The sequence below is a fragment of the Perca flavescens genome, chromosome 3 (genome assembly GCF_004354835.1).
Source record: "Perca flavescens isolate YP-PL-M2 chromosome 3, PFLA_1.0, whole genome shotgun sequence".
In the NCBI taxonomy this organism is placed as follows: Eukaryota; Metazoa; Chordata; class Actinopteri; order Perciformes; family Percidae; genus Perca; species Perca flavescens.
This window is the reverse complement of record NC_041333.1, coordinates 41706064-41722837: the sequence shown is the minus strand read 5'-3', so window position 1 is coordinate 41722837 and position 16774 is coordinate 41706064. Positions and strand designations below refer to the sequence as shown.

Here is a 16774-nt window from a genome sequence, read left to right as displayed (position 1 = left end):
TTTTCGGTTCCAGGGACCACCGGGGGACTTTATTGGTTCATAAAATGTACCTGAATTCACCAATCTGTAGGACATTACTACAGACATTCCTGTAATCTCTGCTGTATATTATTATCAGCTGCAGCATGAAGCGCGTGCTTGACGTTACTGTTTGCAGAACGTTATCGTTCAGCAATGTGAACGCTCACATCGTTATAGTTATCACTCTGTGGACGGCCCTTTACAGTCAGTGTCTTTTTGTCGTATTTTTTCAGACTTATCGTCTCTTTTTTTTCTCCATGTTTTTGTTGTCTTTTATCAACATTTTGGTTGCCTTGTTTTGTGATCGTATAAATAATTAAACAGACTTAAAACTGATTTATGTTCTGAAGAACATAAAGAAGCTCAGCCTCTGTGTATAACTGTATATATCTTGTACCTTATCTGATATTTCTCTGTCTTTGCCCTTCCTCTCACCCTCATCATAGCGCTAAGCCTATAAGTTGAATGGTAAATCCATGATAGTTTGGGCCGAAAGTGAACAAGGGCAGGTGCATTTTCAATCCGCCGCTCCTGGCTCTTCCCTCTGCTCTCCAAGTGGACTCCGTGCAATGTCTGTATGCTTTTTTGTCAAACATAAGAGGTAAGGGGAAGCAGTGGTGTAGTCTGATGTATTGTCATGTAGACTACACCAATGAGAGGAAGTGAAAGAGGGCATGTTGAAACACCAAGGAAACCAAGGCAAGAGTTAATGCTGAAAGTTTCTGAGGTATAAGAAGCGCCGCTTCACTTCGTCTGATGAAGTTGAAGCTCCTTTTCTACGCAGACGTGCTGAGGACAGAAGAGACCCACTCTGATGGCTGAAAGTTCAGTAAGTGGAGCTATGATTGGTTGAGATGATGTCATTGATTTTTGAGAAACGGTTGAATTGACGGTGATAGTGTGACTGTTTAAAGGTGTGAATCGAGATTAACGCCTGTGTGAGCAGCAAGCAGAGAGAAGTCCAGATAAAGTATTGTTTTGAATGAGAAAGATGAGTTCAGTGTGATTTAGGGTCTGTCAGGACTCTCAGAGATGTGTAGGGGAAGGTCACAGACGGGCGACGATTAGGACTAGGAAACTGCTGCGGTAAAAACAAGCCGTGATGTAACATTATTGGGCAACTGATCAACCTCTCCAACCACAGTTAAGCCAAAACAACTAGCTAAGATTTCTTATGCACATGTTGATAAATACACAAAAATATTCAGTGTAACCATCACTTTAACTTGTGTGTGTTAAAATAGGTGTACTGATGATGTAAAAATCTTTAGAACATTGTTATACTCTGTGTCTTTGTTTGAGTATGCTGCTTCCTTTAGTGCAGTTTTTGCACAAATTAGATATAAGATATGTACTGCATGCCTAAAGTATATTCCTCATATTTAAAGTGTACATTAACGGTCGATGGAAAATAGTAAACATTCTTCGACATGGCAGCAAACTAAAGCCAGTTTCAACCAATTTTATGTCACCATCCTCTGTGGTAATCAACTTCAGGAAATAAGTGTGTCATCAACAGTGTTGGGCAATTTACTCAGGAAGTGGAAAATGTTATTTTATACTTATCAGAATCAGAATCCGTTTTATTGGCCAAGTATATTTAAATACACAAGGAATTTGACTTTGGTAGGTGTTAACTCGCTATATATTCAACAAATAGACATTTAGTAGTAAACATTCAGCATACAAATAGTAATATAGACACATACTGTAATATAGAAACAACAATATACATATAGGCACATATCAACATAATCTACAAAAATACAAATATACAAAAAAGACATAATATCAAGACAAGTTCACATGGAGTGGGATGCTAAAAGTAATAGTGCAGTATGTAATGTGTAGAAGAAGTGGGTGAGTTATTACTCCTTAAACAAAGTAATTAGTTAGGTTATTTATTATAATATTGTATTTTTGCTTGTTTAGCTGCTCTTTGGATTAAAAGCTGTAATATAATTACTGCTTTGGAAAATGTAATCCCTTTCACTACTCGTTACTGGGGAAAGTACCTAGCCTCGTGAGACCGTCCTGATCTGGCGAGCTCCAGTTTTCCACTCGCAGATCAGTCTGGCATCTTGAGATAGAGAAAATTTGGAGCCGTTCGCCAAACGACCGACCAATCAGCGTTGGTTTTGAGGTGGGTTAGGTGGTGATAGACAGATGGTTTATCCAATCAGCTAACCAGTATTTTCAGACAGCGGTAGCCGCTCGCTAATGCATTTTTTCTCTTGGATCCTTCTTTTGGAATATGGTCCGGGAACCTGAAATGGGGCGTTTTATTCCTAAATTCTCGTTACACAAACGGCAAATATCCTTTACCGACATGTTGCTTGCAAGCTGAGCTATGCTTTGCCTGCAGCAGCAACACAGTCTCACTCCCTACTCGTCAAATGTATGACGCATGGTCAAGGACCCTGGCGTCAAGTTTCAACCAAATAGGGGTACCCTTGACGTTATTTTTCGACGAGGGGGTCCGTCAGATAGACATTCATGTTATTCCCTCACCGTCGGATATCGACGAAAGAAAAAAACACGCCCCCCACCCCTTAACTCGAAATCTGTGACAGTTATTGGTATTTTTAGCCCAATAACCGCTGTTTTAATCAACATTATTCACTAGATATTATCATGGTTTATATGTATTTCTTTTTATGTTATTATTTCGGTATATTTTGGCCAGGGAAGCTGGATTGCTTTTTTGTTGATTTATATTTTTTAAACTATAATGCTACATCTATCAACATTTATTTAGATGTTATCATGGTATTAATTTCTTTACTTTAATAATATTATTTCGGTCTTATTACCGGTGAAATATTACAGTATATATGCTGTAATACAGAACATTACGATATGATCCGAGCAGGAAGCATTCAAAGCCGATAGGCCTATCCCACAATGCAATGCGGCCATTCATTTCAAAGAATCGGGCAGCGATCAGCTGGTCTTTAACGCCAGGATCGCTTCAATATACATATATACAGTCTGGTCAGTATCACTTCAATATACATATATACAGTCAGTGGTCAGTATCACTTCAATATACATATATACAGTCAGTGGTCAGTATCACTACAATATACATATATACAGTCAGTGGTCAGTATCACTACAATATACATATATACAGTCAGTGGTCAGTATCACTACAATATACATATATACAGTCAGTGGTCAGTATCACTTACAATATACATATATACAGTCAGTGGTCAGTATCACTTCAATATACATATATACAGTCAGTGGTCAGTATCACTTCAATATACATATATACAGTCAGTGGTCAGTATCACTACAATATACATATATACAGTCAGTGGTCAGTATCACTTCAATATACATATATACAGTCAGTGGTCAGTATCACTTCAATATACATATATACAGTCAGTGGTCAGTATCACTATCATATATACAGTCAGTGGTCATATACATATATACAGTCAGTGGTCAGTATCACTTCAATATACATATATACAGTCAGTGGTCAGTATCACTTCAATATACATATATACAGTCAGTGGTCAGTATCACTACAATATACATATATACAGTCAGTGGTCAGTATTACTTCAATATACATATATACAGTCAGTGGTCACAGTCAGTGGTCAGTATCACTACAATATACATATATACAGTCAGTGGTCAGTATCACTTCAATATACATATATACAGTCAGTGGTCAGTATCACTTCAATATACATATATACAGTCAGTGGTCAGTATCACTTCAATATACATACAGTATATACAGTCAGTGGTCAGTATCACTTCAATATACATACAGTATATACAGTCAGTGGTCAGTATCACTTCAATATACATATATACAGTCAGTGGTCAGTATCACTTCAATATACATATATACAGTCAGTGGTCAGTATCACTACAATATACATATATACAGTCAGTGGTCAGTATCACTTCAATATACATATATACAGTCAGTGGTCAGTATCACTTCAATATACATATATACAGTCAGTGATTGTGTCACCAGCAACAACACGTTGCTCAGTTTTGTTCCAGTAAGTTATGAACCATAATAACATTTAAACAAATCCGCGGGAAACTCCGGAAGTGACGTAGTACGTCCCGCTCGGCGGATACGAAGATAAAAATATATAGGCCTAACATTCGTAATATTAATGTTTTTTTCTAATGTTGGATTTGAGGAGTTATACAATAAATATAGTTATAATATTAAAATACAAATTCCACATCTCGTCTGTGAAAGAATGTTCCACGTTGTACGTGAGAATTTACACAATAAAAAATAATGAAAAAATTGTGTTTTATATTTAGCACTTTTATTTGCCTTATATATACTATATAAAAAACCTACAGTTGAGTGTTTAGAAATACAGCCTAATGGCTTGTTTGACTAATTTGCATTTGTTTTGAATTGTACTGTTGTGAAAAACAATAAACTATATACAAAGAGAAGCATTTTTTATTTTATTTTCCATACATAGTTATTTAAAAACACAATTTTCTAATTTTGCAGTTGATGAATATTAATAGCAAAGACTAAAGGGGAAAAACATGAGTATATTTATGTGTGGGACTTAATTTGATTTAAAATCACACTGCATTATTAGTTGTTTTAAATAAATTACTTTTTTGAAATATCAATTTATGGTAAGGCCTAACATATTAATTATTATATTCAGAAGATGATCCTCATATCAATCACCGTGGTTACAGCTTGTAGCCATCCTAACCTTTGTAGCCTTTACTGAGACTAGCTTTTCAAAATTAAGAAGGGACTAGTTTTAAGAAGCATTTTCAGGAAATTAAAAGGATAAGCAGATTGTTACCGAGGTTTTTGTTCACTGAGTAAGATGTATATAGCTTTGTTTGGGTATGTATACATATACAACATTTGTATATATATATGGCATTTTTGGCACACTTCTACCTCAGCACTACTGCACAAAGACAAAACTCACACATCTCATTCAACCATTTCACAAGCTGAGAAAAGGGTCATGACATGGGTCAGAGCAGTGGTTCCCAACCTTTTTCCTTGGTGCCCCCCCCCCCCCCCTACTCATGTCTAAGAAAAGCTGACCCCCCCCCCCTCCCTTTGAAACTGAACTCTCGAGATAGAGCTGGGTCAGAGGATATCAGAGGTCATAAATGATGAACCAATCCATCGGCTCTGCTCCTATAGGCCCAATGGTGTTCATATGGACAACATGCACCTTTGGCTGGAAGGCCCGTGTTGAAAGTGTGTGTTATCATTTAGAGCAGACACCCACGGTGAATCAGATGGTTTATGTTATACAAGGCTGCATTACAGAGAATATTTTTATGACTCTCATGAAGGTTGTGTAAGGAATAGAAACCAGTCTCTCCAGGCAAGCACACAGAATATGGTCTGCTCTATCTTTATTCTCCATGCCAAGTATGAGCTCTTATCCTCTGGCAGAAGATATGGGTAAACTTAACATTTCTAAACTATAAAAACGTTGATGATGATATAGGCTTAATTTGGACCTACCTCAATTAAAACTTTAAATGATGTTGCTTGAGATTGAGGGTGTGCAATAGCTTCATGATATGAAGCATGGTTGTGTTGCTCTTGTCACTGTTTGTGAAAGATGAGCAATAGATTGTTGCTGTGTGATGTGCTTCAGTCTAGCCTATATCACTTTGTTCATGTTGTTTTTTATTGTAATTTTGTCAGCTGTATGATAAAACAATATGTCAAGTGTTATTTGTGAAGCATTTGAACTCAAGGCAAATATCCCTCTGGGAACAATAAAGTATCTCCTGCTAAGAAGTGGTCTCCATGATGTGTAAAAATGAAAACGTTGTTGTAGGACTATAGCAAACACATCGTTGGAAAGGTCTCAACCTGGAGAGCGGGACGTACTACGTCACTTCCGGAGTTTTCCGCGGATTTGTTTAAACGTTATTATGGTTCATAACTTACTGGAACAAAACTGAGCAACATGTTGTTGCTGGTGACACAATCACTGACTGTATATATGTATATTGTAGTAATACTGACCACTGACTGTATATATGTATATTGAAGTGATACTGACCACTGACTGTGTATATGTATATTGAAGCAATTGGCTATTTAAAGACCAGCTGATTTTTAAATTCTTTGAAATGAATGGCCGCATTGCATTGTGGGATAGGCCTATCGGCTTTGAATGCTTCCTGCTCGGATCATATCGTAATGTTCTGTATTACAGCATATATACTGTAATATTTCACCGGTAATAAGACTGAAATAATATTATTAAAGTAAAGAAATTAATACCATGATAACATCTAAATAAATGTTGATAGATGTAGCATTATAGTTTAAAAATATAAATCAACAAAAAGCAATCCAGCTTCCTGGCGAAATATACCGAAATAATAACATAAAAAGAAATACATATAAACCATGATAATATCTCGTGAATAATGTTGATTAAAACAGCGGTTATTGGGCTAAAAATACCAATAATAACTGTCACAGATTTCGAGTTAAGGGGCGGGGGGGCGTGTTTTTTTCTTTCGTCGATATCCGACAGTGAGGGAATAACATGAATGTCTATCTGACGGACCCCCTTGTCGAAAAATAACGTCAAGGGTACCCCTATTTCGTTGAAACTTGACGCCAGGGTCCTTGACCATGCGTCATACATTTGACATTTGACGAGTAGGGAGTGAGACTGTGTTGGCAGCAGCAGGGGCGGGCTTGTGGTTGTATTTTCATACGCTTCGTGGATCTGACTGGTTGATTTGGCCTGTCTATCACCAACATAGGTGATAGACAGATGGTTCATCAAATCAGCTAACCAGTATTTCCGCCCCTTCCCAAACGTTCTCCAACAGAAAGTTCCCAGATGGATATGCCAAGCAAATGCGAAGCAATCCATCTGGCGGAGTCAGGTTAGAAAGTACCAGAACTCAACAGTGAAATACATCCAACAGCTTTTGACCTTGTTAGGGTTGGTAGGAGGCCCATTAAAGTTTATTATTTATACATTATTCAAAAGTATTAATTACGAGATAATCTGTAATTTCAGTTTTATACCTTAATATTCTAAATGTGTTCCAGTTTGTTTCCAGGGCCCTGTTTCAGAAAGCAGGTTTAACAAACTGAGTAGTCAATTTAATGGAATGTAATGGAAATGCTGTTAAAACACAGCACTATGTAGACTATGTGCAGTCTATTTCATAGGAATAATGTTCCATCAGTGCGACCAATCACATCATGTGTGCAGAGTGCAGTGTTTTAAACACAAAGTGTGTGGTAAAAACATCCATGACTGGAGACTGGGGTTCGAATCCCGGTCAGGGCTGATCCAGTGAGGGTCAAGACAATAGAAATCATGAAAACACGGCAGAACCAGCCAGCTAGTAGATGACTTGTTAGTGGGCTAAGGTTAGCTTGCTAACTCTGACACGCCACACAGGAAAACGTAGTCTCATATTGCCAGACCTATCTCCACATCGCTGCAGGGGAAGTTCTGGCAATAGGAGCATACACTCCTGGATAGGAGAAAAAACGGTCAAGGGATGGTTGCATTTCTTTAAACCAATTACAATTGTGGCTCCATCAAATTCCAGGAACAATATCTGAGATCTAGGTCCAGAAGAGCACAGTCCTAGGAATAGCTAAGACCGCCCAGGATGAGGTGATTGAGGAATTACATTATATATTTTTATCTACTATGTAGCGATCAAAAAAATAATTGGTTTACAGCATGTTGGCGATTGTACTTTTGACGACTGCTTTCCTTTAAGGTCAGAGGAATGCAAAGTTTATTGATCCATATTCTTGGTTCATGAATCAATGTTCTTGAGTTACTAAGTTGTGTTGGATACTCGTAGGGTACAGATTTGATAATTGGCAAATTATCAAGGACGTTTTATCAATATTAATAAAGTTATGAATATGGTTATTAATAACTTTATCAAATCGACAAACAATCAAAACGGGGCACCACCCTGCAAGTCAGGGACCAATAAATCAAACTGTGGAACAGTTTCATTTCTGTGAAAAGTCCTTTAAAAGGAAACAAAGGAAGGGGTGATTTCGAGCACGGACCTGTTCAGCCAGCAATTATTGCAATAAGTTGCTGGGCTAGCTTGTGTCCATGTGTGTGTGTGTGTGTGTGTGTGTGTGTATATAATTAGTAAAAGTAAAGTAGAGAAGAATTGTAAAGAAAAGAGGCACTCTGATCTTAGTTATCAATAATGACCAGCCCCCCTCAGCCCCTCAGGTCTGGAACACACGTGTAGTTGGGACAGACTCTGAGGCTTTTGTTTCGCTGAGGGAAAATGGCCACTATAACCACTCCAGTGGCTAACAGCTGATTTCCGTGATTATCTCGCAGACAATGACTAAACTCCGTGAAAGGAGTGATTAAGCAGGAAGCGATTACAGTTTTACCAAGCTACTTAACACAACCTAATCAACTGTATCGTGATCAATGATACATTCACAGAAACAGATTAATAATCACGTATAGACCAGTACATAATTAAAATCACAGATCACATTAATGGCAACAAGTGGTAGCGAACCCTTTGCTCATTAATAAAACACTATTTATCTCTGCCCAGACGTAAGCCTTCTTACTGTGCGTTCAGTCCATTTGTTTCTGTCCATATATTTCCACAGAAATGAAACAGAGCTGGTCCCTGGCGCTCGTCAGCAGCCACGGAGAAACTTCCCTCCAAAAAGGCAGCAAGGGGGCAAGTTTAGTCGACTTTGAGAAGAAAAACGTTGTTTTCTTCTCACTGCAGATATGAAAACACTGGTGCATTTTCAAGGATCCACCAAAATTAAATCCACTTCTTCCAGAAAATGGAAGTTTAGCACAAGCGCTTGCGTGCTTCCTGTCAGCAACGTGAGTTGCAAGCAAAGACAAAGGATTTTTGGCTTATTTATAGGTTAAGACTTCATGCTATGTTTATGGTCCCGCTGACCAAATAGGAAGACTCAAAACTCTTGAAAGACTACAATCTTGTAGTTCTTTGACTTCCTGCCAATTGTCCCCTCTGGCTGGGACTTTCGCATAGAGGTCTCACCAGGCTGAGGCGCTTTCAAGTAGGCCTGTCTCTTGTCTCTGAGCTCTTTGTCTCTGAACACATGTGCCACATGTGTCTTGTATCCAGAGGTCAGTTTAATCTGGAGGCCTTTTGGTTAAAATCAGATTTAACACCACTGGTGATCCCAACAGTTGTATTTGCACGGATTTGTAAATTCATATTTTTCTGATTCTACTTAAAACTAATAAAAAATTATCATCACATCTGAATTTACAAAACTGGTCTGTTTTGATAATCTGATTATTTTTAACCCCAAAAACTTTTTATACATTGACAATGTTCTTTTAATATCTTTTGGATCTTTGCAGGGAACAAAGATGGAGACACCTCAAGAGGTAATCTTGGGAACTTTAGAAGATTTGGGAACTGAGGACTTTGAAAAATTTAAGTGGCACCTGCAGCAGAAAGGAGCCCTTGGAGACTTCCCAGCAATCCGAAAAAGCAAAATGGAGAATGTAAACAGGGTGAAGACAGTGGACCAGATGTTCTCGACTTACAGCATGAACACTATTAAAGTGACCAAAATAGTTTTAGTGAAGATGAATCAGAATGAGCTAGTGAAGAATTTATCAATCACCATCTCAGAACCTGCAGGTAAGTCATAATATTATGATATACAAAATGGATTTAACAAAAAAGTCAAACATATCACAATGTCTTCAACAAACGTTAGGTTTGTAACCAATGTCTCCCTCTTATTTACAAAGATATATATATATATATATATATATATATATATATATATATATATATATATATATATATATGCTTACAACAACAGAACAAGCTACCAAACACACATCTACCACAGACACAAAACATAAAGTGTCTCCAAGAACAAAAGTTGATGAAACTAAATCAGACAATCCAGTTTTTGTTGCCTCTTCTGGTTAACAATTGCACACATTGATGCCACTGTGAGAAACAGCTTGGACAATGTTAATTCCCATCCCTCTGCAATTAAGTCATATACCACAGACAACACAGTTCATGGATGCATGACTTGGACACACAACATATCAGTTATTGTTGAGGAATAATAAGTCATTTTGAATAACTTAATCTCTTAAATAGATTTCAGGAAAACAGAAACGTGCACAGACATTAACTGGAACAAACCCTTATTGATTTCATTGTTTTATTTATTCAGATATTCTTGCTGTGTGCCATCGAAAAGTCAAAACCAACTCACAAAAGAAGTTCCAGTGTGTGTTTGAGGGGATTGCTAAAGCTGGAAACAAAACCTTTCTGAATATGATGTTCACAGAGATCTACATCACAAAGGGAGAGATGGAAGAGGTCAATGTTGAACATGAGATCAGACAGATTGAAACAGCATCCAGGAAACCAGACAGACCAGAAACAACAATCATATGTGAAGACATCTTTAAAACCCCACCTGGAAGAGATGAACCAATCAGAACAGTGATGACTACGGGAGTGGCTGGCATCGGGAAAACAGTCTTAACACAGAAGTTCACTCTGGACTGGGCTGAAGACAAAGCCAACCAGGACATCCAGTTCACATTTACATTCACCTTCAGAGAGCTGAATGTGCTGAAAAAGGAAAAGTACAGCTTAGTGGAACTTGTTCATTTGTTCTTCAGTGAAACCAAAGATGCAGGAATCTACAGGTTTGAAGAGTTTCCGGTTGTGTTCATCTTTGACGGTCTGGATGAGTGTCGACTTCCTCTGGACTTCCTCAACACTAAAATCCTGACTGATGTTACTGAGTCCACCTCAGTGGATGTGCTGCTGACAAACCTCATCAGGGGGAAACTGCTTCCCTCTGCTCGCCTCTGGATAACCACACGACCTGCAGCAGCCAATCAGATCCCTCCTGAGTGTGTTGACATGGTGACAGAGGTCAGAGGGTTCACTGACCCACAGAAAGAGGAGTACTTCAGGAAGAGATTTACAGATGAGGAGAAGGCCGACAGAATCATCTCCCACATCAAGACTTCACGAAGCCTCCACATCATGTGCCACATCCCAATCTTCTGCTGGATCACTTCTACAGTTATGGAGGATGTGTCAAAGACCAGAGAGGGAGGAGAGCTGCCCAAGACCCTGACTGAGATGTACATCCACTTCCTGGTGGTTCAGTCCAAACGGAAGAACGTCAAGTATGATGGAGGAACCGAGAAGGATCCACACTGGAGTCCAGACACTAGCAAGATGATCGAGTCTCTGGGAAAACTGGCTTTTGAGCAGCTGCAGAAAGGCCACTTGATCTTCTATGAATCAGACCTGATTGAGTGTGGCATCAATATCAGAGCAGCCTCGATGTACTCAGGAGTGTTCACACAGATCTTTAAAGAGGAGAGAGGACTGTACCAGGACAATGTGTTCTGCTTCGTCCATCTGAGTGTTCAGGAGTTTCTGGCTGCTCTCCATGTCCATCTGACATTCAACAACTCTGGAGTCAACCTGCTATTGGAGAAACGGAAAACCACCTGGTGGTCTAATGTTTTCAGAGAAAAATCAGCACAGTTCTACCAGAGAGCTGTTGCCAAGGCCTTACAGAGTCCAAATGGACACCTGGACTTGTTCCTCCGCTTCTTCCTGGGTCTTTTACTGGAGACCAATCAGAATCTCCTACGAGGTCTGCTGACACAGACAGGAAGTATGTCAGAGACAAACAAGAAAACAGTCAAGTACATCAAGAAGAAGATCAGAGAGAATCTGTCTCCAGAGGGAAGCATCAATCTGTTTCACTGTCTGAATGAACTGAGTGATGGTTCTCTAGTGGAGGAGATCCAACAGTCCCTGAGATCAGGAAGTCTCTCCACAGATAAACTGTCTCCTGCTCAGTGGTCAGCTCTGGTCTTCATCTTACTGTCATCAGAGAAAGATCTGGAAGTGTTTGACCTGAAGAAATACAATGCTTCAGAGAAGGCTCTTCTGAGACTGCTGCCAGTGGTCAAAGCCTCCAACAAAGCTCTGTACGTGCACAAAGAACTATTCAGATTAAATCTAGTTTTTCTTCTTCCTAACAATGTTTTCCAGTTATTATTTTCTCATGTCTTGCTTATTCCACTTCAGGTTAAGTGGCTGTAACCTGTCAGTGAGAAGCTGTGAAGCTCTGTTATCAGATCTCAGCTCCCAGTCCTCTAGTCTGAGAGAGCTGGACCTGGGTAACAACAACCTGCAGGATTCAGGAGGGAAGCTGGTGTATGATGGACTGAAGAGTCCACACTGCAGACTGGAAACTCTCAGGTTGGTGTTCAGCTGTTTGGAAAATGATGGCTCTCAGCTCTTATTTTCTTCATATATTAATTATTAGATTGACTTTAATTTTTAGTCTGAGTGGCTGTAACCTGTCAGAGAGAAGCTGTGAAGATCTGTCCTCAGTTCTCAGCTCCCAGTCCTCTAGTCTGAGAGAGCTGGACCTGAGTAAAAACGACCTGAAGGATTCAGGAGTGGAGCTGATCTCTGTTGGACTGAAGAGTCCAAACTGCAGACTGGAAAATCTCAGGTTGGTTTTCAGCTGTTTCATGAGGTCTTATTTTCTTTATAGAATAATTATTGAATGAACACATTGGCCTCATTTCTCAGCTTCTAATCCTCTAGTCTGAGAGAGTTGGACCTGAGTAAGAGGTTACATTTTCAGTTTAGTCCTTTTAATGGTTCTTTATGATATTAGATGTGGCAGCAATATCATACTGAAGGGGTTCGCTGACTCTGGAGCTTGTCACCAGGATAGTTCTTTCTGTTCATGACACAGGCATTTTATTTTGGATATACAAATATCACACTATTCTCCATCAGTGACCACTTTTGTTGCTGTTATGAGCATCTAATTCATCTAACATGCTCATGTGTGTGTGTGTGTGTGTGTGTGTGTGTGTGTGTGTGTGGGGCTGTGCAGTCTGTCAGGCTGTATGATCTCAGAGAAAGGCTGTATTTCTCTGGCCTCAGCTCTGAGCTCCAACCCCTCCCATCTGAAGGAGCTGGACCTGACCTATAATCATCCTGGAGACTCAGGAGTGAAGCTGCTGTCAGCAGGACTTAAGGATCCTAACTGGAGACTGGAAACTCTCAGGTATGGAGAGATGGACAAAACTGTTCCTCTGCCACTAACCGAGGAACTCTGGTTTATGTTTAATGGAGGTTCTGAGTAAAGGTGTATGACGTTGATTGTGACTATTTCTTCCTGCAGGATGGCCAATGGTGGACCACAGAGGTTGAAACCTGGTGTGAGGAAGTGTGAGTGTGTTTTAAGTCAGATTTATTTCATTCACTAATAGTCAGGGTAAATGCACATTGATCAACATCCCTGTAAATTGGCCAAAAGGCTAATGTTCACCTGTAAATATGAAAAAAATAATAATTAGGATCAATCAAATTGACGTTGATTCGTAGCCTCTGTTAAGAGTAGGGGAAATACGATGCCACGACCGAGCGGACCAATCACAGTCTGCGTCACCGTAACGTGTAGTTACGTGTTTGAGAGATGCAAGAATCTGCTATCAAAGTTGTGATGACGTCCATTATCTCTGTCAATTTAAGACCAGATTTCTTTACATTTTTGTGACTGAAGTACATTGATGAATTTCTGTTTTATTGGCTGGAAAGATGTTAGAACTCAATCAATCAATTTAAAATCCACAAACACAACAAACTAAAAACAATGATCCAACAGAACTAATCAATACATTTCATTAACAGTGGAGCCAACAGAAAGCTAACTTTGTTACTATTGACAGTCACTGATATTATTGAAGAGCTGTGTTACTTTCAGGTGCTGCTGGTAAACTCGTACTTCACCAGTTTGACAGATATAAGATGTTCTGCTCAAGTAGCCTTCAGTTTTCTTTGGATGTTTTTAAATAAATCAGCCTTGAATAACCTACGAGTCAAGATGTTGAAAAGATGAATAAAGTGAGTTGAGGTGGATTTACCTTCCAGTTTTCCCTCCTCTGCACCTGTTTGATATCCACCTTTAACAAGCACATCATTAGATCAAATATCAGAAATAACCAAAACATGCAACATTGGGAACACACACACACACACACACACACACAACACACACACACACACACACAGAAAGAGACACACAGAGAGACACACACACAGAAAAATAGACACAAACACACACACATTCGCACACACAAACAGAGACACACACAGACACACACACACACACAAACGCACACACAAAGAGAGAGACACACACAAACCCACACACAGAGACACACACACACAAACACACACAGAGAGACACACACACACACACAGATAAACACAAAGACGCACACAAACACAGAGACACACACACACACACTGACACACACACAAACACACACACACAAACACAGAGACACACAGACACACACACAGAAACACAGAGACACACACACACACACACACACACACACACATATATACGCACGTCAAACGCAGGTCAGTCTGATGGAAGACAACACAAGAGTTAATAAATCAACAGAAGATAATATGCTGCTGTGTTGTGTCTGTTTCTCTCCATCAGATGTCTGTCAGCTGGAACTGGACACAAACACAGTGAACAGAAAACTCAAACTGTCTGACAACAACAGGAAGGTGACATTAGTGGAGGAGTATCAGCCATATCCTGATCATCCAGAGAGGTTTGAGTACTGGTATCCTCAGCTGCTGTGTAGAGATGGTCTGACTGGTCGCTGTTACTGGGAGGTCCAGAGGAGAGGAGGGGTTGATATATCAGTGAGTTACAGAGGAATCAGGAGGAGAGGATACAGAGATGACTGTGTGTTTGGACGTAATGATCAGTCCTGGAGTCTGGAGTGCTCTGATGATGGTTACTATGTCTGGCACAATAACAGAGGAACACCCATCTCCTCCTCTTCTGTCTCTGGTAGAGTAGCAGTGTATGTGGACTGTCCTGCTGGCTCTCTGTCCTTCTACAAAGTATCCTCTGACTCACTGATCCACCTCCACACCTTCAACACCACATTCACTCAGCCTCTCTATCCTGGGTTCAGGATCTGGTCTCGTGGTTCCTCAATGTCTCCGAGTCCTCTGCAGGACTGAGAGTCTCTCCTGGTTCCTCAGTGTCTCTGAGTCCTCTGCAGGACTGAGAGTCTCACCTGGTTCCTCAGTGTCTCTGAGTCCTCTGCAGGACTGAGAGTCTCTCCTGTGGACAGAAACACTGACTGAACATCAGCTGCTGAAATCAGAGTTCAGTCTGTTCACCATCACACACACTCTGCACTGAGAACCAGATCTCAGACTCAGACACAAAAACATTCATTTCTCTGACGATTTCTATGCAATTTTTCAAACTTTTTCGCCATTTTCCCAATGTTTTTGTTAACTTGTTTTTTTTTTTTTTTTTTTTTTTTTTTTACTTTTGTTGGGTTTTTCCTTCATTTTGGTGTTAAATAATTTGGTTGTGTATTTCCTGTGTTCCTGTGTATAAATAATTAAACAGACTTACAGTCTGTGTTTTCATTTGCTGGATGGACATGAAACTCTCCTGGTTGGATGGTCTGTTGGAACTGTGTTAGAAAATATCTGCTGTGATGTTGATTGGTTAATAATCTCTCCATGCGTTTGATTGGTCCTGAAGGGCTGAAGTCTTTTCTGTTACTGTAGTTACTAGGGATGAGCGAGTACAGCATTATCTGTATCTGTATCTGTTAACCATATGAATTATCTGTATCTGTATCTGTACTCGGACTGGGCGGGGCCTAACCCGGAAGTGGGCGGGATTTAATCCGGAAGTGGGTCGGGTTGTCTTGAAATGGGCGGGGTATGTTATTTTAAGCATGCAATTGATATGGGTTGATCAGAAATTGTCATATTTATTGCTGATTAGAAAACTATTTACATGACAGCATCAGCATTGAGCTTCAGATGAATGGTTTTTATCAGATCAATGGTTTTGATCACGATAACAAACTATTTATACCACTACTTCCTTTATTTTTTTAATAATATACAGCAAGAAAGTGTCAGACACTCAGTGCGTGAAGTAAAAAAAACTGGTTAGAGCCAGCAGACGGTTTAAAAAAAACAAACTCCGATGACCGGCAGAGAGAGTGAGAGAAAGTGTGCGTGTAGCTAATTCATTTGTAATATAGTTTTATATCACTACTTCCTTTAGTTTTTTATGAAATACAGCAAGAAAGTGTCAGACACTCAGTGCGTGAAGTAAAAAAAAACTGGTAGAGCCAGCAGACGATTTAAAAAAAACAAAAATCTTCGACAGGCCGAGACGCAACGCGAGTCGCATTCTACCAAGCAGCACCACGTCTGAACAACCCCCACGTTTACCAGAACTCTACTGGTTAATAAGTAAGTACTACAAACTGTTGAAGTTAAAAAGTTAAAACCCGGCTTATGTTTTGAAAACAATGTTTAATGGGGCCTGCAGCTAAATTTAATCAAGTACACTAATACAGCATTTGAGTGTCTCACCTAAAACCTAGCTTCTAAAGAATTAATCAGGTCATGTCTGACATTTAGCATATGAAGAAGACTCATTGTCCCCACAGGAAAGGTAACTATTGTTTCTGGTTTTGGGGAGCCACTCCCTGCAGTGCCAGACGTGATTAGACAGAATCAGCACTACCATGTGAAACGACCTTTGTCTGTGACCTGGGGTAAACCTAAAATCAGAGGTGTGTCTTTAATCAGAGACCCACAATTCCACAGGAATATAATTCGG

General features: G+C 39.6%; 1 protein-coding gene across 1 annotated transcript; it reads left to right on the top strand.

Annotated features, from left to right (window-relative positions):
* The first annotated feature begins 756 nt into the window (after positions 1–756).
* On the top strand, positions 757–15438 carry LOC114553194 (NLR family CARD domain-containing protein 3-like). The gene is made up of 8 exons (XM_028574392.1): positions 757–850; positions 9411–9696; positions 10253–12047; positions 12148–12327; positions 12413–12580; positions 12974–13147; positions 13265–13311; positions 14597–15438. The coding sequence occupies exons 1-8, from the start codon at positions 836–838 to the stop codon at positions 15133–15135; spliced, it is 3204 nt and encodes a 1067-aa protein (XP_028430193.1). The 5' UTR covers positions 757–835; the 3' UTR covers positions 15136–15438.
* The last annotated feature ends 1336 nt before the right edge of the window (positions 15439–16774 follow it).